At 46.0% G+C, this 25,565-nt stretch overlaps 1 protein-coding gene across 1 annotated transcript in view; it reads left to right on the top strand.

Annotated features, from left to right (window-relative positions):
• Positions 1–207: 207 nt before the first annotated feature.
• Positions 208–25,565, top strand: part of LOC149339143 (uncharacterized) — a 31,243-nt gene continuing 5,885 nt past the window's right edge. Inside the window, exons 1-12 of the mRNA XM_089550404.1 lie at positions 208–337; positions 2,364–2,499; positions 5,022–5,134; positions 11,652–11,876; positions 12,098–12,391; positions 14,346–14,500; positions 15,470–15,622; positions 17,333–17,456; positions 20,299–20,444; positions 21,361–21,456; positions 25,153–25,236; positions 25,326–25,473. Coding sequence (XP_089406530.1) covers positions 2,492–2,499; positions 5,022–5,134; positions 11,652–11,876; positions 12,098–12,391; positions 14,346–14,500; positions 15,470–15,622; positions 17,333–17,456; positions 20,299–20,444; positions 21,361–21,456; positions 25,153–25,236; positions 25,326–25,473 — 1,546 coding nt within the window. The 5' untranslated portion in view covers positions 208–337; positions 2,364–2,491. The remainder of the gene's footprint in view (positions 338–2,363; positions 2,500–5,021; positions 5,135–11,651; positions 11,877–12,097; positions 12,392–14,345; positions 14,501–15,469; positions 15,623–17,332; positions 17,457–20,298; positions 20,445–21,360; positions 21,457–25,152; positions 25,237–25,325; positions 25,474–25,565) is intronic.

The following is a 25,565-nucleotide window of genomic DNA, read 5'->3' as shown; positions in this document are numbered from 1 at the left end:
GCGATCGTACTTTTTATCTACCGCACCTTCAGTGATCTTGCTTATATTCTTGTAATCAAACGAAACACCGAGTGCTCTGAGCACTCGTGTAATTAGATGAGCTTATCATCTCCCAGCCCCTTTCACATTTTATCTTCCGCAGTGTCGTCAGCAAGAGCATGACTACAGGCGCCGTGATAGAGGCTACGCGCTGCGGCCCTATTGTGTCTTCGATTGCGGTCTGTGCGACATCCAGAGAACTGGAACGCCTCTTTTTCACTGGGACCTACTTTTACTCAGTGCAATTTCAACCTGACGAACTGGCTTTCAGAAGCAGGATGAAACTTATGGGGCTGTGGTAAGTGCTACACTATCTTGAATGCTACCTTGTGTTGCTTTTACTTAAACGTGCGCTGTACTTACCATGTACTAGAGGTTTTTCGGATAGGGCACTCGTCCGAAGACCTCATTTACATCACAACTAAGGCCATAGGGAAATGTGTAGATGTGTGATCCTGTATTTGGCTTCCATAGAGATTACGAAGAGAAAGCATATGATTCAGTCAGAACATGAGCCGTCATTCAGGGATCGCGGACTAGGCCTTAGAGGAGGCACATGTAAAGGGGTTAAAAACGTCTACAGGAAGCATAGTTCTACACAGCATAAGTGATAGAACACCGATCATAAATGGTATCAACACGACCTTCTGGCCTATTAACTCCACATTTTTGATTATGTGTTCAGAGGATTGTAGTGGTAAGCGCTAGGGGTATTAGTAATGTCCGATTTATTGATGACATTATCTTGTTGCATGCGGTTGTTTTCTTTCTCTTCTCCTTTCTAATCAGTTATCCTTAAATGATTACCACATTAATCTACTGTTCATGAACACCGCAAATAAGAAAACTTGTCTGTTGAAATTAAGAAAACGTTGAGTGTTGTCTTCCTTCATGTATGCCTTAACTTAACAAGCCCCTGTTTTCCTTTCCGCCCGCCGCGGTGGCTCAGTGTTTATGGCGCTCGACTGCTGACACAAAAGACGCGGGTTCGATCCCGGCCGCGGCGGCTGGAATTTCTTTGGAGGAGAAATTCTAGAGGCCCGTGTACTGTGCGATGTTAGTGCACGTTAAAGAACCCCAGGTGGTCGAAATTTCCGGAGCCCTCCACTACGGCGTCTCTCATAGCCTTAGTCGCTTTGGGACGTTAAACCCCATAAACCAAACCAAACCAGTACTTACAATTTTCCAGTCTTCAAAATTTTTTGTCCTATAATGTTCGAAATGGCGGTGCCAATTAAAGGACTCCAGGTGGCCGAAATTGGTCTGGAGCCGTTCACTTCGGCGCTTTTTTTGTGTGTTTTCGGATTAGCCGCAAAGTGAAGAAGAAAGTTCCAGACTTTTGACGCTTTTTTTTAAGCCTGTTCATAGTAGCGTTGGCGTCATAGAATGGTAGACTGACTTTGTATGATCAAAGTTGCCTCCTCCACTAGTTAAGTTTGACACCACCTGGCACCACGCGAACTTTTATGCATTTAGATTGCATAAATCACTCGTAATCGCCTGCAAAAACATATACAGGGCGTTTCCCTCAAGACTTTACACAATTTTTTAAAAAGGCTTTTTGAGTTACAAGAGCGCATTTTTTGGCATAGCATTGTCAGCGGTGTAGTAAATCAGAATACAGCTAAGAGGTGCTATCTAGCAGGATAGTTAACTAATATTGAATAGTTAATTTTTTAACTATTACTTTTAGTCTCCTTAATTATTTACAGGCATATAGCGAACCGTAAGTAATATCTATATCAGTTTTCAGTATTTAGAAAAAGCGGTTACTCTAGGCGCTGTGGCCCAACAAATTTTGCCTACATCGCGTCAAAATATACGAGCTTTCGAGAAGCTTGCAGGCAAAGCAATCTCTCCAGTGCAGGTAACTCGTCGAAATAGCCAACAGGAAGCTTCCAGCCTAAAGAGACGATTTCATGTTCCTCCACGTGTAGTTTTGCTGAAATCAGTACATATTGAGCGTCATGATTGCTTTCTTTGTTTCTTTTTACGCAATATGTTTCGTCAAGGACGTGACAAACAATTAAAATCTCAGTGACAAAAAAGTGGCACTCAGCATCACGCGTTTAAACAAGCTTATTTACTTTAATTGCATCTAAATATCGAGCCACAGTGTGGTGCGGTTCGTACGAATAAATGCGAAGCGATTAATTACAACTCCCTCGGTCACCCTCCGCTATCACAGCACCTGCCGCCTCTGGAAGTTTTCAAAGATAAAAAAAAAAAAACAAAATTGTCACGCTGCCGTGCTTCTCGACGTTTGAGCGTGGTTTAGGTAGCTATCCCCAAAGGTGAGGAAACGGCGTTGTACTGTGTTCCAGGCAGTCGTGAGAACGTGTGAGAAAAAACGGCGGACAAAAGTGCGACTTCTCTCTCGAGCCAGTGCCCTCGGTGTCGAAAGTGGGACACGTGGTCATTCCAGGACTAGAACCACGGGTACGCAGCAATAATGTTTTGGTAAGTACCATATCTGCCACTGCAGCAAACGCTATACAAAGAGCCTTGTTTTTCAATCTTTTTTTTTGCTCCTGTTTATATCAACTCCATCCTGTCTGCATGCACAGGGCAGTGATAGCGGCGCTCTTGAAGATAGTCATTTTCTCGTGTTGTGGACGGACGGATGAACGGACGGACGAAAATCTGGCGACAAGGAGAGGTGAAAACGTAGCCGTTTAATGCATCCCTGGATTTAAAAAAAAAACACGTATACACAATGGTACTCAATTAGTCCTCCCTTTCTCGATTGGGTTATGGTTTCATGGTATATGAACACTGAGTCCCTGAAGCAAACCCAATGGAGCTGGGCTCCACGCCCGCACGTCCGCCTCCAAGTCTGGGCCCGCGTTCGGGTGACATCTGGCGTGTATATGGAGTGGGTTCTCCGTGCTGGCTGTAGAATGACGGACGTACTCACTTTTCACTAAGGCGCACATTTTCTGGTGCGTTTCACAGAGGGAGAAATAAGTGGGAATCGGAGAAAGAAAGCGATTTATTACAGCCGCAAACGTCTGCCATCATCGTAACGAAGCATGGACTAAGGCAACTGCCGTCCCGAGCGTATTTTTGAAAGCGACCGCGAGGCGGATTTCTACGGCGCCCCTATTAGAAGCCTCCTTGCAGACTGCCTAGCCACTATAGGTGGTGCAAGGGGCATTTTGAGCGCTCTGCCCTGTCACTACAAGTGCGAATCGGGCACGAAAGCTTGCAGATGGGAGCGCGGAATGAAGAGTCTTAGGAGAGGGCGCGATCTGCCAAAACCGACATATCTTAATTGTTGGATGAGATATTGGGACTTAACGTCTGTGACTACCACAGTGGAGGTTGTGACCAGAGTTGGTCTGGCCAGACAAAACGCTGAAAAAAGTGACGTTCACTGATCATGTCGAGGTAAACAGTATGAAATGTTTTGGACTTGCCTACGAGTTCGTTTCTCACTGGGCTGACAAAGATTGTTGTTTCTCAACTACGAAGTGCATGAAGTCATGCGTAGTACTTAATTGTTCGACGTGCTGCATAATTACGTACGTGCTACCTACACGAAGTGGCTCGTGCCCAAGATATTCTATCTTCGCAGACCTGCTTCAGAGAGTGGGAAGTCATCTTGAACGACACTATCTTCAGCGAAAGTTGCTCCATTTCCTACTATTTTAGGTAACCTAACATGTCCAACATTCTCGGAGAAAATATTATGAAAATTGCAAAATTATAAGAAACTGTTATGCAACTATTGAAGGTGATGGTGGATTCTTTTGATATGTAGCAAAACCTTTACTTTGAAGTGTTTCCATCACTTGCACCGAACAGTTAATACTGTCATAAAAAACCAATGGAGAACGCTTTTGGCGATAGGAGAAACGTTAATAGAAAAAAAAAATGCAAAACTGTCGTCGTTTGATCTGCATATATATCGATATTTATAGTGATATGCTACGTTATATGTAAAAACTGCCTTCCAGAACGGTTTACCGCTCAAAAATTCTTTTGCCCAGAATTGTCGGGTATGAATCCAAAACTTTTGATGGTCGCAATTTGGTATATCACAAGGGAATAACCCATAGCTAAAAATGCGCGACAACTCCCTTTCTCAACTGGATAAGAATATCTACGACCCACAAGTTGACCGGAGAATTTTTCCCTGACTCACTACGGATGGTGACAGCGACGCCTTCTACATCAGAAAAAAGTTCTCAACAAAGCAGGAACTTTTTTAAAGCTATCGCTGTAAAGGAAGTTGTTACTTTCCCCAGGCACCCCTAGATATGCTGCATCATCCTCGTTTCCTCAAAAGATGTCAGTTTGTTCGAATTTTTGATGCGTTACGTGACGAACAGTGCAGGTAAGGGGTAGGACGGTGAGGTGCAACGGTAAACTACGAAAGAAAGATGTTAGGTCCTTCTTCAGTTGCCGTGTCTTTTGTCTTCAGCTTCTTCTAGTGGGGTCGCACTTAAATTAACGACCCCCCCCCCCCCCCCATTTGGGCGTTATGTGTTTCTGTGTCTAGAGCCGGTTTTGTGGTAGGCTGCTTACCTGCCTATCATGTCAGGCGGCAGCCCATTTGGTCGTTTTAGTCGTGAGAGGCTGCCCGGGAAGACCAACCTGGGTCGCAACCCAAGGACCACCGATGGCAACACCTGCCACCATAGCACCTGCCTTGTGCCGCTGCTAACCTGCCCCCCGGCTGGCTCACCTGCCAAGGTGCAGTCGGTGGTAATCAGGCTAGAGCCGGGCCGCTAATTAGGTGGCAGCACCCCTAAGCACACCAACCTAAGAGGAATCAGCACCAACGGTTAGGAGGAGAACGTGATTCGGATGATGCTTGCACGGTAGTTAAACGGAAGGGGAAGTTGGGGCGGTAATTAGGTGGTAAGTCGTAGCTCCAACCGACCATTGACGTCACGCTTGCGCACATAGCCGCTTTTGGCCTGAATACCAAAATTGACTGAGATTTTTTTTTCATCTTGGTTCATTTTATTACGCAGGATAAGGTTCCTGATGTTGGGCGAGGTACTCCTGCTGGCGCAATGCTACATCCAGTACTCCGACAAGCGTTGTACGAGTGGGCAGGACGATCCGTACGCCTACACGTATGATGGTAATAAAGACTTCTTTTCGCTTGCGGTGACAGTTCAACTGAGACGTGAAATGATAGAATTGATGCTAACGTTCGACATTTTGAAAGTGTACTGTGTATGGTGCATTTCAAGGAAAAAATATCGAGCGTTTCGTGATAAGGTTCAATATTTTCAAAGCAAATCCGCTCGCTGTACTGAAGTGATCCGTAGAAAATAGTCACGTTTCATCATTGTCTCGAGTGTCCTGGAATTGTTACGTATGGTTAGCAATAGAAACATTCTTCGTCCATCAATTTTTTGTGTTTAGCACGTTTAGCATCGCAAATGGCTGAATGCGTCTCTAGAACTTCACAAACGCCCTTGATTCAACTGTAACATGCCATAAAAATTGACTTGACAGTGCGTCGTACCGGTCTATGTGTATATGAAAAAGCGGCATAAGTGGAGGGAAAAGAAATAGCAGCGCTTTTTCAAGACGGGACAGAGAGTGAGGCAACGAGCCCGTATCATACCTCTTTCGGCATAAGTGGAGTGTATCAAGATTTCGACCATCGCCGTTTGCGCCTATGTGTTGTAGGATGCTTGAACATGTCGCGAATGTTCTAACCTGAAAAAAAGAACATATTTTGTCATCACGCTGTCTTTTATTTAACCCCAACTTCTAAGAGGAATTTCACAGAAGTATATCCAAAAAATGGCCTGGCTTAGCTTATGGTTAAGCCTAGGATGCGAAGCATAGTTTTGCGGTCTGGCGAGCCGCCCTCTCCCTGGCCGACATCTCGCTGCTCAACTGACTCAACGAGTGCGTCGCCTTTTGCGTGACGTCAGTATCTCCTAGCGGTAGGAGCGGGAGTTAGGCCGCCGGCGGAGGCTGCGCGTCCGCAAGCGAGCGCACGAGGCCCCAGCTTTCACAGCTGTTGTGACGTCATATCACGTGGTGCGCCGATGAAGGTCAAGTGGTAGCTACGCGGCCGTACGCGGCGCAGCAAGGAAGAGCTCGGTTGTGCGAGTAATATGCTTCGCATAAAAACTTATTTGCAGGAGTAACGTGTTCAACGTAGCATTTTTCTTTGAGGAAGGGCACAAAGACGAGGACTGCGCAGAGGGACAGCACACTTAAGTCGAGGAACATGCGGGCAGTTAGAAGAGGTCATGATTCCAAATAAAATGCTAATGGTGGATTAAATGCGTAACTAGGAACAACTGTACCAGGTGTGGTTCCTAGCGCCTAAACGTGGGTCCATCACCACGATCCGGCGTTCAAGCAAAAGATCATACAATGGAAGTACAACGGTCACTGACTCCAAATACATTTCGTGCAGGAATATCAGCTGGAAAGATTACGGCAACAGCTTTTATGATACGGGATGCATTTAGTTACTAAAATTCATGTCGCAAAAGGTACTGACTGGAGGCACCTAGTATATGATTCAATAATCGAGATATTACGTAAGCTATCAAGGTGTCTATGCTTGGTCGCAAAAATCCGCCAAATCGCAGATATTGCAAAACACAAGCTGCTATCTGGGAATGCGGCTTCATGGGGTTTAACTGGTCGTCCTGCACTTCAGCCCTGGTACCGATGGCTTTTCTTTCTCGTAAACTGAAGAACGATCTGCGCACACTGACTTATGAGTGCACTCATATCGCCTCACTCACACTTGCACTCATGTCTGTGAGTGTGAGTGAGTGGTTGTGTGACAAGAGGTAAGTGTGAATGCGAGTGAGTGGATGTGAGCGTGGGTGGTGATGAGTGTGAGTGCGAGTGAATGGTTGTGAGTGGACGTGAGTATGAATGAGAGTGAGTGGATGTGAGTTGGGTGGTCATGAATGTGTGTGAATATGAGTGGACGTGAGTGTAAGTGGAGATGAGTGTAAGTGCGAGTGAGTGAGTTGTATGGGTGGACATGAGTGTGAGTGAATGGATGTGAGTGCGAGTGGCCATGAGTGTGACTGAGCCACCTCTCACGGTGACGAGGTATGAGAAGCCCCGTTTTGTCCAACCCTGACGCTCCTTTCGTTCTGTGTGCTACTACTGCGGGATCCGTGGTCACATTTCCCGCTTATGCCGTAGGCGCCAGCAAAGCGAGCAACGAGGTTGTGCTCCCTACGAGCGTGCCTATGTGCGTCCGCCTGATGCCGTGCCGTAGTCAGCCTTTTCCCGTCTTTCCGCCGCGCCTACGCCATCACAGGACGCCTCTTTGCCATCTCATTCTACTCGGCGCCGCTCCCCTTCGCTTTTCCGCCGAACGTCACTGCTCCGTCCCGCTTCTTCAGCCTTCGCTCCAAGCCCGGAAAACTAAAAGAAGCATATTTTTTTTTTGTGCGAAAGCTGCTTCATGTACGAAGTGTACAATTCCTGCCAGCGGTCCGTCGAACATGTTGCGAGTAATTATGGAAAGTGTGTGCATTGGGGTCCTCATCGACAAGGGCGCCGTTTCTTCCGTCATACATACCACACTTTGTTCACGCCTGCGCAAAGTGACTACTCCATACACCGATCCCCCCTCTGTGGCACTAATGGCACTCTCATCAGTCCCACGGGGCAATGTACAGCGCGTTTTTTCATCGATAACCAGCGCCACCATATCGAATTTGTTGTGCTGTCCTCGTGCGTTCATCAGCTAATTTTTGGCTGGGACTTCTTGTACATCTCTTGCCGCGAACGCCTCATCCACATTGACGACACCGAGCTAGCCCCTGCTTCTGACTGTTCACCTCCACATGTGCTCGCTGCCGTTGACTTTGTGGTACACCTTGGACGGGAAGAGTTCGCCATCGTTACCTTGGATTACGCTCTCGATGGTGATGTCTTAGTCATGCCAGCTCCAAGGTGGACCTCCGACGGCATCGCTCTTGCACCTTGTTTCACCTGTTTCACCTGCGGTTGCGCGGTTGTCGCGGCTCTGAACATTACCAGCCAGCCCATTTTACTACCAAAAGGTGCGACTGTTGGCTTTCTTTTTGACGGGGACCTTGTCCCCCCCCAAACGCTCTCCAGTGCGTCACCATCACCTGATACCCCCCTCCTGCGCTCTTCCTCCGCGCTGGCCGCCGCCATTTGCACTGACCTTATATCTGAGCAGTCTACAGCCTTGCTAGCAGTCCTTTTGAAGCACAAGGACTGTTTTGATGTTCGCACCTCAAATTTAAGCCAGACCGCTGTCACGACCCATAGCAGGGAAGCGGATGGCTCTGCTATTATTCGTATCCGTCCGTATAACATTTTGTCATCAGAATGCAAAATTATTGACGAACAGGTTACCGACATGCTCGCGAGAAACATCATCCGGCCATCCACGAGCTCCTGGTCTTCTCTTGTTGTTTTCATTGGGGAAAAAAATTGCTCAGTTCGGTTTTGCGTGGATTATCGATCCCTTAACAAGATAACCCATAAAGAATTTTACCCGCTGCCTCTCATCGACGACGCATTGGACTGCCTCCAAGAAGCTGGACATTTGTCAAGTCTCGACCTCCACTAGGGATACTGGCAAATTCTCATGCACGAATCCGACAAGCACAAGACCGCCTTTGCTACCACCGATGATCTCTATGAGATCAATGTGATGCCTTTCGGATTGTGCAATGATCTTGCAACGTTTGAGCGCATAATCGACACCATGCTACGGGGAATGAAATGGTAGGCATGCCTTTGCTATCTCGACGATATGATCGTATTTTTGTCGGACTTCGCTCAGCACTTACACCTTCTCAACAAAGTTCTTCTGTCCATTGAACAAGCCGGTCTTCAGCTCAATACCAAGAACAGTCACTTTGCGAGCAAGACCATCAAAGTTCTAGGCACTGTCGTTAGCCACGCAGGAATCCAGGCCGACCCCGATAAATTTGCAGTTGCAGCAAATTTTCCTCGGCCCCATGGCAGAAAGAACTCCGCTGCTTCCTTGGTTTGGCGTAGTACTTCCGCCATTTTGTACGAAACTTTTCCTCCATTGCGCCCCATTACACAAACTCTTGACTTCCGAGGCACTTTATGTCTGGTTCGCTGAGTGTGAAGTAGTGTCCATGCCCTGAAGCAGGCACTGACTTTGCTTCCCGTGCTCCGCCACTTTGATGAGGAAGCGCCCACCATTCTTCGCACTGACCCCAGTGGACAAGGCACCGGCGCGGTTTTCTTGTAACGCTCCGCTACGACTGAAGAGCAAGTTGTGGTGTACGCCAGCCGTTTCTTTACTGCAGCCGATCGTAACTACTCTATAACAGAAGAGAATATCTCTCTGTTATTTGGTCTGTTCAAAAATTTCGCCCCTACTTGCATGATCGCCATTTCACCATAGTTATAGATCACCACGCACTGTGTTGGTTGCCAACGTTAAAAAGCTTGTCCGGTTGCCTGGGTCGCTGGGTTCTCCACGTTCAAGAGTACAGCCGGCCAAATCTTTAGCTGGCGTGCGTGACGGCCGCGTTTTCCGTGCTCCTGTAGCTTGTGATGGAGCAAACATGCGAAAATATCAAATTTAAACACAGGCTCACTAAGCCCGTGCTTAATATTGAGCTTTCTGCAAGTTTGCGTCATCCCAAAGCGTAGGAGCACAGAAAAAGCGGCCGTCGCGCACGCCAGCTGGAGATTTGGCCGGCTGTACACGTGTACCATCACCTACAAATCCGGCAGAAAACACCTCGATGCTGACGCCCTATCTCGCTGCCCTTTGACTTCATTCTGCTCCCGCACTTCCATCTGCGACCTCCTCAACACTCTGCCCTTCACGTACACCTTCAGCTGATCATCTGGATTTTGCACCAATCGCTGTGGCTCCGATGGATATCCACACTGAGTTGCCGTCCCTGCAGCTGGCAGGTTCCTACTGCCGCACAGTTATCGCTTGTCTCCGCGGTCAATCAGCGGCACCCAACAGGCGCTTGCGACGTCAGATCTGCCAGTTGCGATTCCAGCATGGCATACCGCTACGCTTACCACCCTACTGGTCATCGGGGTGTTCCCTTTGTTCCTCGGCCATTTTGTCACCGAGTTTTTGAGCATTACCGCGATGACACCACTTCCGGTCATTTAGGTCACCCCAAAACGTACGCCCGTAACAAGAGCCGCTACTTCTGGCCGGATTTTATACAAGCGTGGCCAAGTATACCTCATCTCGTCCTTCTTGACAGTGTCGTAAGCGGTTAACATCTCCTCCTGCTGGCCCCCTGCAACCTCTTCCTTGCCCATCTGTGCCTTTTGACTCTGTCGCCATCGACTTGTTCGGCTCTCTACCAACCATGCTAGCCGGCCACCGCTGGGTTGTCATCACCATTGACCATCTGACAAGGTACGCTGAAACAGCCGCTCTACGATCCAGTGCCGTTTCTGAAGTCGCCTGCTTCTTCCTCCGCACCATATTCTTGAGCCATGCTGCTCCCGTACCCTGGTAGCGACCATAGGAAGACGTTTCTTTTGCAAGCACTTGAGGAGGTACTTCGCGCAGCCGACACCATCCACAAGACATCCTCCAGCTATCATCCTCAAACCAATGGCCTTATCGAGCATTTTCACCGTACGTTGTCCGATATGATATCCATGTACATCAGTCCTGACCACAGGAACTGGAGCAACATTTTGCCCTTCGTAACCTTTGTGTATAATTCCGCATTTCAGCGTACCACTAGCTACTGCTTTTTATTACTGGCTTACGACCGCCAACCTGCCTTTGTATTCCAGACTACCTTCTTCTCCGCTCCAGTCCCGTCCACGTCACTGGGCGAGCAGTTTGCTTTTCGTACGGCCCACTGTCGTCACCTTGCGCGTGTTAACACTGAAGTCGCCCAACAAGAACGAAAACGCCGTTTCGACTAGCACCACCGTACTGTCACCTTTCAATACGGTGATGAAGTTCTCCTTTGGACACCTGTCCGCCCCCCTGACTTCTTCGAGAAGCTTCTTCATCGCTTCACTGGACCTTGCACGTTATCACAACAAAACCTCTCCCGTCAACTACCGTGTTGCCCCTTTCCGCACCAGTGCCCTTCGTCGCCCACGCTCAGAAGAGGTCGTTCAGGTGTCACGCATGAAGCCATACGCCCGTTGCCCATCTACCATCTGAACTACGGCCAAGGTGGCTGCTTTCCTGACGGGGGAATTTGTCTGATGATGATGATGATGTCCTCAGAGCGCGTTGCGCGAACTTCTACTTCTTTCACCTGTCTATACTCTTCATCGCCGCCGCTCGCATTTGTTCGTAGGATCGCGCGCTTAAGGCCAGGCTGGCCTAGAATAAAGGCGTTAATCTAAGCGGTGGCTCACAGTACACAAGAAACCGTTGCTTCTTTCCTCAGCCATAGATTAGAACACAATTTCCATCGATTAAGAACAAATTGAGCAACATAAAATACGACTGCGGACGGCCAGGCAGATGCGACTACGGAATCCCAGCAACTAGCCACGTAAAAACTACCAACAAGAATACTATCCTGATTGTTGCTTCGTTATGATTACAGAAATGTACTCACAAATGAAAAGAAAGCATATAAAATTAGTGAGTACAGTATGCCATGAAAAGTAATTTGTGCATATTTTTCACCCAGGTGAAGAAGAGGAGGACCTACCTAAGCCACCTGAAATCGGCCACAGTTACATAGCAAAGTATGAATTGAACAGTTTTCATGCCAGCCACTCGGCTTGGGTTGAAGAGTACTTCGACTTCCAGGGAAAGAGAGCCAAGATCTCCGCTTCTGTCCTTGGCATAGAGTTCGTCGACATTTACGATTATGACAGAGGCACAGTGACTTCGTACCGACTGCAGAGACCTGGTGCGTGATTCTTACTGTGTTTCTTTTTTTAAAATCTCAGATTGCATCGTAGGACCATTTTCACTACACTTCTAGCTCGAGCTTAATGTTTGACTTGCTCTTGCATAAACCACTCCGGTATCGCTAGGTGGCGTACGAAAACAAGCGACCATCTACTTCAGAAACTAGCTCGACCAGACTTATCCTTGTCTTCAAACATTGCGCTTTTTTTCATTTTGCAGAAAAAAGCGGCTGGAGTTCGAAGATTGAAGACACGTGCAAAACTGTTGAAATGGGTGATTTTGAGCCGGCATTTCAGGTTTTGTCGTACCCAGTCACAAAGGGGGGAAAGCGCGGCCCACAAACTATGGTCACATCGAACCGTGCCTTTAAATACGGTCCTCTTTACAATTACACCTTCGAAGACGACCGCATAGGCGTAGAGACTCGAAACATCCACTCTGACGTTTTCAGAGGCTGCGTAGACGACGAATACTTAAACTACTCTCTCCGTTCAGATTTCTACTGGGGACGCAGTAAGTATTCGTTATTTGTTATATCATCAGGCTAGGCCACACTTGTGGCTTTAGATATGTGAGAAAAGGAGAGCAAACGCGGGAAAGGAAAGAAGCCTTGCTTTGCTCTCTGCCTGCAAGCGCGTGTTTTTGCATTTGAACTGTTCAAAACGAAAATGCTGAGTCTTTAAAGGAAACGTAACGTCGATGAAAGTGGTCCGAAAACTTTCTTGAGATATATTATCGGGGCGTCAGCTTCTGCATTGTGAATACCTACAGAGTATTAGGGAAATTGACGGAGTGCTTTGATGCTGCCGCAACGCTATATCATGAATAGCGCGACGAGCGAAGCAGCCGCGTTCATTTAAAGCCCCTCTGGCATCTTTGAATTCCGCTTGTGTAATTAATGTACCGAGCTTTGCGATCTCTTCTCGAGCCTGCGCACCCATGCATACGTCAAATGAGCTACCGTGTGCGCAATATTGATCAAAAGAACTGTACGGAGCACAGCCTCTTTGACGTCCTGCAATGCGTCGTCTGCAATCATTGCCTCCCGCCGTATTGCTCCCGACTTCATGCTGAGTCTACGCACCTAGAAGCAGCATTTACGAGGCAGAATTTACAAGGCCTCCAAGGCGGCAGAGTTTAGGCGGCGACAGCCATTTCTGATATCTTTTTACTATCACTCTGTGTTATATATATTTTTTACGATTAACAGTTCGCACTTCTCGGCCGGGCAGGCCAGTCCACCGGCCGTTGCATAGGCTTGAGCCGCGTCGACCACAGAGAGGCAGTTTAGCAATTGCCGTTATTTTCTGCAATATTTTTTGCACCTAGGGCTAACCGAAGGATTTAACAATCCTTCGGTTAGCCCTAGGTGCAAAAAACTACTAAATTTGAACGATAGTTTCCCTCAACAGGAATTCTGCCTTCTCTAAAGAGATTCAGTTACGTAATTGTCGCCTCAACTAGCAGTGAATAAATAAATAAATAAATAAATAAATAAATAAATAAATAAATAAATAAATAAATAAATAAATAAAAGTAAACGAATAAGCTCCGGCTGGCGTTCTTCCAGTGTCTGCTGTAAAATGCATTTCAGCGCCGTGAACAAACCGAGTGAGGAAAGGTGGGGAGAAGGATGGGAAGAGGAGGAGGAGGACAGGAGAAGAGGAGAAAGCAAGCGCGCCTCAGTTCTTGAAAACGTCTGCTACGCAGCAAATACGCTGCAGCCCGTAGCGCCTCCTAGGCAAACTATTGAGGAAACTCCAGATAAGGTCAAATGGAGAGGAGGGCAAGGGAGGAAAAAGGAAGGGTGCCGCATTTTTTTGCTCTTGACAACTCGATTTAAAAATCCGGTTGAAATAATTCAAATGTAATTAGCGTCTTAAATGTTACATAATTGGAGGGCGATGAAAATGAACATAAAGACGGAACAACTGCAGCTTCCGAGGTGCATGCTTTCCAATCCGCATTGGGATTCAAATTGCCGACACGTCTCAACAATGTTTGGCTTTATAGCAGCGGGAAAGAAACTTCGGGAACCAATCCTTCAACGCAGTTTGCAGAGACAAATAAATGACATGTGCCCCTAAATGTCAAGTGCAGCAGCTTAATTTCTAACACACTTTTCACGGCATTGTTGGGTGGAATATGCCGGCTGTACAATCATTGAGGCCTGCTGCATTTGAAGTTTAGCTCAAATTCGAACAGCGTAGCCTTTTCGCACGCTTCCCCTTTTGCCTAGCCAGCCGATGGTTGTAAGTGTGCAATAGATTGATGCATTTCGGTGCTTATTCATGACTTACAAAATGAACTAAAACGAACCTAAAATGAACCTTTACTTGTGCTAGCATGGAAGACAGCCTTATAGTTAGAGCGCTTTTAAGGTTTTTTTTTATATGGCTGAAAGGCCACAGGCCTTAACTCTAGTGCAGACTCTCATAGAGCCCCTTTTTGATCCGTGATTTTTTAGCGCTACCATTTTCTTATCCAAGTGGCGAAGAGCGGATTCCACTTTTCATAGAAATGCGCGGACCAGACGTGCATGACACACGGAAGGAAGTATACATAATGAAGTATGTTCCATGGTTTCAAAATGACCCTGAATTCACGCCTGAAATGTTTGAGGTAAGTGCTCCTGCTGCTTCCTACGTTATTTCAGGCAACAAAAGTTGCCTTCAGGGAGCTCAAGATATTGCTTCGGGATGTATAGGCAATATAGTGAGTGAAAAATTGCCTAAAAAAGTTTGTATTTACCAATGTCAGTTTTTAAGACTTGTCGAGACCACAAAGAAGCTTAATAATGAATCTTCAGTACAATAAGGGCTCTTTTGTTCTTGTATGTATTTCACTGTAATCGGTAGAAGTGGTGCTTGTTGTTTGTAAAGAATGTTTTTGCTGTGATGTAAGGCTTATAAAAACGTGAATGCACCTCTTGAATTACTTGAATGAATGCTATCCTGAATAGGTTGCTTGAAGGCAGCCAGAGAGAAGCTTACAAATGATTGTATTTCTCTGTGAACGTTGTCAAACCGGTGTGCACAACTTAAAACAAGCGCAGTTAAAAAGCTGGCCGTCAGCAGTTTTTACGCTTCCTATTTTGCGTAGTCAAGAATTGCAGCAAATGCCGAACAGGAGTTGGCGCGGGATTTTGGCACGGGGCTTTTGCGGGAGCTGATGTGATTTCTCCATTACATTCTCGTTTAATCTGTCGCAATGACTAACCACATATTTAAGGTTTCTCCGGCTGTTATTTTTGTTGCGAAAGTAACACTACTGGAGCCCAGCTCGGCTCGTCGCGTATGCTCGTGGCGGTGCGGCTACCGAACGACGCTGAGTCGCCATTGCCTAGCAACCGCTTCAGCTATGCTCCAACGTATGGCGCCGCGCCGCTGCTGCCTGTCGCCTTACATACCCAGAGGGCACCACCCTCGCACAGGCGCTGGGTTTCACAGCTCATGACGGAGTCTGGCCGGCCAGCTAAACCAAACGCTTAATAAGGCGGAGTTTAAGTGCCCCCTCCAATTGAAGAATGAACACCTGCTTTCGCAGGTCTACTCGGATTAGCTACGTTAAGCCCCTATAAATTTTTTTCAGATTCCGAAAGGACTGCACTGCCAGTATTTGCCAAGGAGAGGACGACTTCCAAACATACCCGATTCCTTTAGTTACAGCGTTGAAGAAACGCAATTTCAACTTGATGAGAGCGGCTTTCTCAAAGGGGGATTTCGATCAAGTTCCTACAAGGAGGTTGGTTTTCGCGTAGATTGATACAGTGCTTATACTTCTATTATAACAATGGCGGTGGCTCAGTGGCTTTGGCATTCGGCTGCTGATCTTAACGTCGCGGCGGATGCATTTCCATGGAAGCGAAATACGATACCACCCGTGATGTCATCGATAGAAACCCTGGTTGTCGCAGTTCAACCGATGTCCTCCATTACTGCTTCCCTGATAACCCATGTGCTGTTTAAAGATCAATTAAGGCCAAACACCACATATCACTAACACTACTTCCATTTTCGTCGGTAAGGTGAAACTGCAAATTCTCAGTGCATCAATGTGACGTTTAGTTATCTTTCTGTAAAAAGTCTGGGAAAGATGTGTCCCGGAGTTTCTTTCAATACAGCCAAACAGTAAACTAATAATATAGTGTTGCGGACATTTATGTTAACTGCGCTAACTTGTACATGCCTTAAAAGCAGAACACTATTGCGGAGTGGGGGCAAAAACAACATGTAAGTTTTCCTTCATAAAAAGAACACAGACAAAAAAACAAGAAAACGTGAAATTGGAAATATGGTAAAGTATTCAGTCAATAATTAGGGCGCATGAAAACTAATGATGTTGATAACTGATTTTTATGGTGCAAAGGAAGCTTTTGCCTAATAGCGCACAAGGGTTTTTCGTCTACTCAAGGTGGGGTCAAAGACCCATTTCCCAAGCATTCCACCCTAAAGAAGCCGAGTACCAGACTAGGGTAAAGCTTGTACCCATTGTATCAGCGGTGGGTACCCGGCGGCACTGGGGATCGAACCCCACACCTTCCGCATGTGAGGCGGATGCTCAGACCACTAGGCCAACGCTGCGGTGCATGAAAATTAATCCCATGGCGATTAGCGAGTATAAGTGTATCGAAAACTATTCTAGAACGGCATATTACGATAAAAAAATATTATCGGTGACGTCTCTGTATGCACACCAGGCAACTACCAGGCAACTAATTACCAGTTCTCATTACGCTCTCTGCCCCGCCGCGGTGGCTCAGTGGTTACGGCGCTCGGCTGCTGACCCGAAAGACGCGGGTTCGGTCCCGGCCGCGGCGGCCGAATTTCGATGGAGGCGAAATTCTAGAGGCCCGTGTACTGTGCGATGTCAGTGCACGTTAAAGAACCCCAGGTGGTCGAAATTTCCGGAGCCCTTCACTACGGCGTCCCTCATAGCCTTAGTTGCTTTGGGACGTTAAACCCCAATAAACCAATAAACCAATCATTACGCTCTGTCGCGCGTAATGAGAAACGTTCCGGAACACCTAACTATATCATGCAGGCTCTCTGCGGATGCTGATATTAAGTAACGAGAGGATAGATGAGGCTGGAAAGTTTGAAGTGTTATCTTCGGAAGGAAGTCCCTTTGTGTATCTGTTATGCTCATTGCTGTAGGTCTTAAAATTTTGTGTAGCTATCATGCAGGAAGAAAGAAATATGTTATTAATAGAGAGGTGCATTCTGTATCGTTGTGTGTTTACGAACTGTTCAAACGCGGCGATTACTCGGGAAGTTGCAATGTCATGAAATACGAATCGAAAGCATTGCCTAAACTCTCGCAGTGAATGCACCATTAAAAAAAAACTTTCCAGTGTGTTCATTCTCTTATTGATTGCCCAGTGAGTCCGTTCCTTAAAATACACGTCTACTTGTGAACGCTATATGATTATGGATTAGTCTGAAAAATGTTCAGGTTTGGTACGATCGTGAGTTGGAACTAGCAAGAATCGATATGAGACCGACAGCGCAAGACTTGAAGGTATTGGACGTGGAAGAAGCGTACGAATATATCTCTGTACTATTCGACTTGAAATCAGGTGAGAAATGCTTCGGCTTTTATTGCACTCACGCGAATTTAGGCCTCGCGATTCCGAGCACTCTCGTCCATTAACGCACCTTCATGATTCGAGAGGTGGGAAGTGTCTCTATGGTCCGGAGCGCTACGCGGGTTTAACACCGGACCAGCGGTACGCACGACTGATTGGGAACGGCAACTGGATGCGGCGGTACTTGGTGACTGCTAAGGCGACCGAAATCGTCGCTAAGGTCGAACAAATTAAAGCGGGTGGACATCGCCCGTAAACAAGCGTAAACAGAGTCTATGACCCGCCCTAAGACGTTTTCGCTAGCAGAGAGGCAGCCTTGACAATTACTGCAGTTTTCTGAGTGCCGGTAACTTATTCTCTTTATTGAGAATTCGATCTAAAGCCAGGATTTTGCTCAGAAATGTTTTAGCACCGGAGGCCGTTTTGATGAAGACTGTTCAGTGCGGTGATCGGCAGATTAGTTTTTTATTTCTTCTGCTTAATCGGGCTCGAAGCCTGTCACATAGCAACATCAGGTCGTTTGTAAAGTTAACGTCGTTGATGGCACATTGTAGCAAGCCGCAGTAAAACAAGATGAGCTGGGTCGATATTAGACAACTGGACGGTCGCTCTCGCCATTTTGTCACCGTCGATGTCTTAATGCGAACACACCTTCGCAATGCACTCAAGACAAAGTGTTACGACTGATATATTACGCTTCTCATAGCATCTGCATGTTACCTGTACACAGCGTGTCTATTTATTGACTAGAGGGAAGCTTTATTAAATTATTATGCAATGGACTGATTATGAACTCTCGTAACTGACACAAACACAGTCTATAACACGCATATCGCACCTGTATCAAACGAGTTTTTATAGTGAAGGCACGAAAAAAGCTCTATAAAATTTTACTATTTATGATGTCTAATCGAACCAATTCTACAGAATCCATTATAACTGCTAAAAGAGCTTGTTTACATAGTGAAGTCATTAAACAAGTTCTAATATTTGGCGCATTCTGAAATTTTACCGAGCGAATTTCATAAAATCTGTTTTGTGTGTGAACGGAGTGAGTTCATATAGGGAAAGCACTAAACAAGCTCTAAAGAATTTTCCTCATTATGAAGTCTTATGGAGCCAATTTTACAGAATTTTGTTGTAGCAGGGAAAAGAGCGAAATTTTATATTGGTCTCGTTTGAGAATAAATCGGCTCTGTAATGGACTGTCTCGATAAGCATAGAGTTCCTATAGGGATCCACTACAATTATTAGGCTCCCTATACATGTTCAAAATAAACCCGTTATATATAACCAGATATCCATTTTTGTAAGAGCTACGCCAGTCCTACAAAACCATTCAAGCCGATACGTGCTGACAGAGGTGAGATTTCATATTGTTAATATAGGCTCGCGCAGACATTGCCAGCTCTATTTTATAGCTACAGCTGCTAGAAAAAAAAAAAAAAAACAACGTTACTTACGTTGTAATGTGATGCCGCCGCACGGATGGTGAAGTTAGGCAGCTAAAATGAAAGTACGACAGCGCCGAATCTCACGTCTTGCAGGTTAAAGGTAACTCACAGTAGAGTTGTAAAAAAAAATCACAAGTACACCTAGTTGCTGTAGGTGTTCACAGTGCGACAGTATTAAAAGTTGTTGATGCTTTTAATTAAAATGACGTCACTTTCGGCATGGTGACGTCACTTACCTCCAGCCAATGTGCGAGTTTTACGACCGCCGACACATTTTGTTCCCGATGAGGATTTTAATGGCATCGTACTAAAGCACTCGTACATTCTCGTTCGCTCCCCACTTTTGCCGATATTAAAATATGACGAGTACGAACTACGTACAAGATATTCTCGCTTTCTTAGATTACGGCGTTTTCAATTAAGGCGCTATGATGAGCGCTGGCGAACAGGAGCTCTTGCATCTTGTCGTTATGTTGCCAGTTCTTCAGGCCGACAGCGTATTCGCGAACTATATTTGATGCCTTCACAGAAATGCGTTGGGATCCCTTGCCTCGACCCACATTCTGCATCCTCGTCAGACAGCCTCGACAGCCTCAGACGGCGCTCGAATTGCAGCTGCAGACTCGAATAGGGCGAACAAGTCAACTAAAATCACGCACACATCTTGTTTTACACAGCAGTGCACGATTCGGAAAAGGCCATTTATGAGTGCTCCGTTGCGATGCTTGCGTGAGAACAAGTCTCGTGGCCGCGTAATGCAGGGGGGGGGGGGGGGGGGGGGGGGAGGGGAGGGGGGTTGTCACGAGCTGGTCGGAATGGGTCCGTGGAATGCAGTTTGAAGACCCCTGGTCTAAACTAACGCTTCACACTCTTACCTTCACTGTATACTGCGTGCGCTTTGACCCACGCCATCCTAACTGCAGAGTGCGCTCAATTCCTTAAGGTGCACCACCTCTGCACATCATATAAGGAACTGTAGAATGTCCTTTGGATGCAAGTGTCCCTGGAGCAAACTTAAACTTTTTAGCTTTTTTAAAATATGTATTTACTTGGTCACATCTACAACGTTTCAGAAACGGAACAATATTGTTTATTCTGCATTCCAGGGTTAGCACGCGACAGAGCACGTTGAAGAAATACTGGTCTTCGCCAGTTTTCGGTAGTTGTTATGTTACAAGAGCACATTATGAAAAAATATTTTATTTCGAGAAGAAGCCTTGCGTTGAGCGTGGGGTCTGGGCAGCTAAAAAAGGAGTACATAGTGTAAACGCTACTGAAACATCTTCAGTGGTTCATTGCGTTTTACTGGATTTTTCATGGCGATGTAAACAGATCGATGCACCCAAATTCAACACCTAAAACAATATCTCCTTCTGCAGGCCTCACTTACCTATCAGACATGGTGACTTCTGAGTGTCTGTTAACGAAAAACTATACGACTTACTTCTGGAAATACGGGAATGGCACAATTAAGCCTTCCGAAGAACTTTTTGGCGTCAGCTCGAACCTACAATACAGAGGAAAGGTAAGCCCAGTCAATTAAAACGCTGATTGTAGTTTTTGTGCGAAATATCGGGCTGTATGAAACAGAGTAAAATAAGGTCTACATAGATGCTTTTGATTGCATGCACTGACGTCCAAGATGGTAGCATCGATGGATAGACTTCACATGATTTCAAATGCCTTTCGAGGATCGGGCTACTCACAGTTCAATAATAGATCAGTGCTGTGTGGCAGCAGCATTAAACGAAAGGAGGGTCTTCGCCTGGGATTGCTCTTTAGGTTTCGTTAAGCTTCATTGAATGCGCAGAAGGCCCGAAGCAGTTTGTTGGGAATATGGAATAAGGGGCAGGGATCTCGGTTGTGTGTTGCTTGGCACCTAAAAATTCAAAACAGCGCAACTTTATGAGAGGGACGAAGACGAGACACCGCTGTTCACAGCCCAGTGATGTCCCGTCTTTTCTTCGTCCCTCTCATTAAATAGCTGTCATTAATTACTAACTAGTCCGATCAGCCACACTTGCAAGTTGAAATTAAATAGCAGGGGTTAATTGAACTTAATTGAATGCGAATAGTGCAGCTTCGCTTCCGAATCAAATACGATTAGTTTTATTGAAAATAGAATGGAATACGAATCGAATATTTGTATTAATATGCGGTTCTTGTGAGTATATTCGTACCAAACGAGGAATCGCAAACCGGCAAATAGGATGCTTAGTGCGGTAAACCAGGCCACATAATTTACAGGTGTGATGTGACTGCTATCTTGATTGCGAATGATCTATCTCATAAATGAAAATTGTGTCATGAGAATTAGCAGCACGCTGCGTCATTTAAATGACAAACGCTTGATTTTTGTTCGTTCTTCATGTGGCTTCTGTTGTGCTCGTTGGATCTATTATTTTGTTCATGCGCTTTAGCTCTGCATCACGTCTATTTAGGCTACCATCATGGGCGCTGAGGCAGAAACATGGACAGATTTGATGAAGAACCAAGACCAATGTACGATAACAAAAAGAGAGGTGTCTTTTTCTTCAGTAAGTATTCTTTAATGCGAAACTTATGTTAAAACCTTTTGTGCCACAGCCTACCAAATGCAACTGCTGAGAAAATTTTTTTTTATTGTTCTAGCTTACATTGCCATTGCCATCCTCATTCCCACAAAAGTTAGGCCTAATGACTTACAAAAGCGTCGCCCAGTGATATACAGACTTTGTCGAAAGTAAAGAGCTCAAGTGATATCCTTCCGGGTCATCTTGTGTGGCTGGTTATGAATCGTGAGCGTTTCAAATCTCTCGAAGGTGAAAAGTATTCTAGTCCTCATCCCCCCCCCCGAAAGTTACACTTCCACGGATGCTGTCAGATCCACACTGCATTGCTTAGGAGCCAGCCTCTTGGGCTCTTTTCTTAGGATATAGGTTGTACAGTCTTTGTCAAAAGTATACAGCCCAAGGAGTCTGCTTCTGAGCCCTGCAGTACGGGTGCTCTTACATACTCAGGGACCCTAACCTAACGAAGGTGGGAAGAACTTAAACCCTCCCAAGCTTATAACAGTCAGGTGTGCTAAAAAGCTCCGCTACACGGCTTGGAAGGAAACTGTTTGGGCTGTATATTTTTGAAAATGACTGCACATTACGCCTGTCCTGTGCCGCCTTCGGCTGCCCTGTCTCCACAGATTTTCTAGGTCATCACTACGGCTGAGCCCCTGCACTATCCGACTGAGCTTCCTTCCTCCGACGTCCATAGCGTACCCTTTACAGAAAAGCGGATACCTATTCCAAATATTTTCTGCAGACAGGCATCACCTAAAGCAAGTTTCTGCGACGGATAAACAAACCCAGCAGGCTTTCATACGCAGCTCATATAATAATGAAAATTACCAGAGCGCTAACTGACAACTCGTTTATTCAGACAAAAATAGGGGGTATAAAAATATTGTTACGCGGCGGCCAGCCGAAGAATGAGACGTGGTGAACCATGGCTATGAGATGATTTAATGGCCGCTGGCCTAGCGCGGGCGCTCCGTCCCTCGCCACTGCCAGCTTCGTCTTCGTCACACTACCCGGGGCCTCCGAGCGATCGTCCCGATCGGTGACGAACAGACGGCGAAATGGCGATGGTCTTGAGTGAAGGATCGAACAATGTGTAGAAGATGGTGCAGTGCTGGCCGCCACGATGAGAAAGATGAGAGAATGAGTCCCGGTCCACGAAGCATCCGGGCCGTAGGGTGCCAGGAGCTGACGGCCGAGGTCTCTGGACGCACCGAACGGCAGAGGCAGGGGGACGGTGTCTTCACGTTTGGGTCAGTGGGGTCTTGGGTCGGTGGGGTCTTGGGTCCGTCGGGTCTTGGGTCCGTCGGGTCTTGGGTCGTCGTGTAGTGTGGTCCGGGCGGGGAACGGGGCTGGGGTGAGCGTCGAGGTCGGTTCAGGTCGGGCGGGCTGGGGCACGGCCGTGCGGCGCTGACCAGGTACTCACGGCCGACGTCCACGGCAGGCCCAGGACGCCGAAGCTCTGTTACCAGGATTGCGATGAAGGGACCCCAGCACCTCACACCAAATGTTACGCGGCGGCCAGCCGAAGAATGAGACGTGGTGAACCATGGCTATGAGATGATTTAATGGCCGCTGGCCTAGCGCGGGCGCTCCATCCCGCTTCTTCTTCTTCTTCTTCTTCTTCTTCACCTCTTTATAATGGCACATCATCCCGCTCCACTGCCAGCTTCGTCTTCGTCACAATATCATTCATGCGCATGCCCAGTTCAGTGGACTCGTACAAAACTTATAATACTGAGCTGTGCCACAAATGTGCGCTATCGTGGCTTCGTTATTAGTTTCACTTCCTCCGCCATTAGCTTGACGGAAGGGGCACTTACGCACTTATCTTCGCCAGGCTGTAAAGGCACGAAGGCCTCTATTATCTCTATTTCCTTTTTGTCTCGCGCTCTAGCAGCGACTGTGGTTTTTTGAAAGCAAGGGGTGCATTTGTGTCTTGCGCAATGGACTGCAAGGTGACCAGGCTTCGCGATGTGGCCAAGGTTATTGCGATGCTCCCTCAATCTGCATTCAAGCACCTGCTAGATTGGCCAATGTAACTCTTGCAGCATGATATACAGTATCCCATAATTTATTTACGATTAATAAGTTTTGATAAAAACGTTTTAGCTAAACCGCAATTGGCTTTATGATTGGCAGGTCATCACAGACTGCACTGTTAGGTCTTGAAGAAGACTTTCTGCAGAACTTACAGAAAAAAAATTATTGTTGCAGTTTTTTCCTACTTCAGAGAGGCGTTTGGCTGTTTGGATCACAATATTATAACCAACAAGTTGTATTCACGTGGTATCCGCGGGAAGCCATTACCATAACCTGAAAGTTATCTCAGCATCAGAACTCTGGATTTCAACCAACCCGCTTTAGTGTACCGCAAGGAAGCGCAATAGGGCCCTTGTTGTTTAATGTGTTCATGAACAATATGATTAACATATACCACATGGTTCAGTTTATTATAAACGGTGGCGACATCACACTTCGAAGTACAACGCCGCTTAGATAGTTATCAGTCTGGTTTTACTTAAACCGAATCAAATTACATGCAACAAAAACCAAAGCGATAATATATCGGGCCAAGAATAAAGGCCTTTACCGCAATTACGAGTTAAATTTTGTAGGGCAGGTCACTGATAGTGTCGAAGAGCATACAACACTAGGAATGTCACGATGTCTAGCCCTATGCCTTTAAAATGTTCAGTTCAGATTTGTAGGCAGTGTTGCGTTCACATCTAAATTATCGCAGTTTTATGTGGGCTACAACCACGAAAACTAACACGAATGAATTGCGCATGCTATAAAAAAGAATAGTCCATCACGTTGCCATTATTGAAATATGTCCAACTACAGCCGCCTTCTGAGCACATAGCGTTATTCGCATAGCAAATCTATATGAAATTCGTTTTTTTTAAGCCGTGAGTTTTCTTCCACCCTTCTCACAAATTTCTTATCATCTTTGGCATCTTTAGAATTAGGCCAGATGTGGGTGCACACAAGAAATCAGGATGTGTAGAGAGTACCATATCTTTTCCAACAACTAAAAATTAGTCCAAAACTTCCCCTTACTTTAAGTACGTTTAAAAACACTGCTTTAGAAAGAAAAGAACTCCGGAGCTATTTTGTTCAATTGTGAATAATTATGTATGTTTTGTTTGCGTATCCACCATTTCCTAATATACTTTTATGTGTTTGTTTCGAATGGCTATGATGTTCTTTTATTTCCTCTTATTCGCGTTATTGTAACATCTGAGTATAGTCGCGATGCATTTATGTTCATTGTTTCTTTCTTTAATATGCCTTTCATGAGTTTATGCTTGTGTACAATCATGAGTTCTCTTAATGGCTGACTGACAACAATAAGAGCAATTGCCTTCTCCGGTTACAGCATGAAAAGACCTTACATTATTTCCTTTAGTGTACAGCGAACCCTAGTTATGCCTTTATGGCAAGTGTGCCAAAAAAGTAAAGGACTGTGCTTAGTTTTTGTCACAATTACTGTGCGCTCTGCCTAGTAGTAGTAGTTTCCTTGGCCTAATCAGGCTTCCTTTTTATCCAAGAAACCCCCAGAAATATCCGGTAAAAGAAAATTGAACCGAATTTAGTAGTGTGTGCGAGAGTCATGAATGACGATAAAAACTTTTCTACTGTTGCACACTGCTTATAGCACATTGGTTTTTCTCTTTACAGCATAAGAAAACAAAAGACCCGTACACCAATAAGTATATATTTTCCTTACTTCAAGAATCGACCTATAAGGAAAAATGCAAGCAGGTGTGGACGCTTCACTGAAGAAATTAGATACGCTTCTCTTGGTAAAACACGCAATTAACTAACGCAAAGGGCACACTTTGTTTTTGCAGAAACCGGCCGTTCGCGAATTTGCGATCCAAGATGTAATTGTCAAAAATTATTTGGAATTTAATTCGCATGCGCCAGAACAACACGTATTTGGGAGGCACGCTTGCATACCGGAGCAACCAACGAGCTCGTACTACATCAATTTCAAACGTAAGCTTGAATTGCCTTAATCATTTTCGTAATGTGCTGGTGTTCTTTCCAGAGGTTCTTATGCAGGTAGTTTAAAGGACCGGGCTTTCTGT

Source organism: Amblyomma mixtum, chromosome 6 (genome assembly GCF_055824585.1).
Source record: "Amblyomma mixtum isolate Tamu chromosome 6, ASM5582458v1, whole genome shotgun sequence".
Classification (NCBI taxonomy): Eukaryota; Metazoa; Arthropoda; class Arachnida; order Ixodida; family Ixodidae; genus Amblyomma; species Amblyomma mixtum.
The sequence above is the reverse complement of the archived record's forward strand: the minus strand, read 5'-3'. Positions and strand labels throughout refer to the sequence as shown.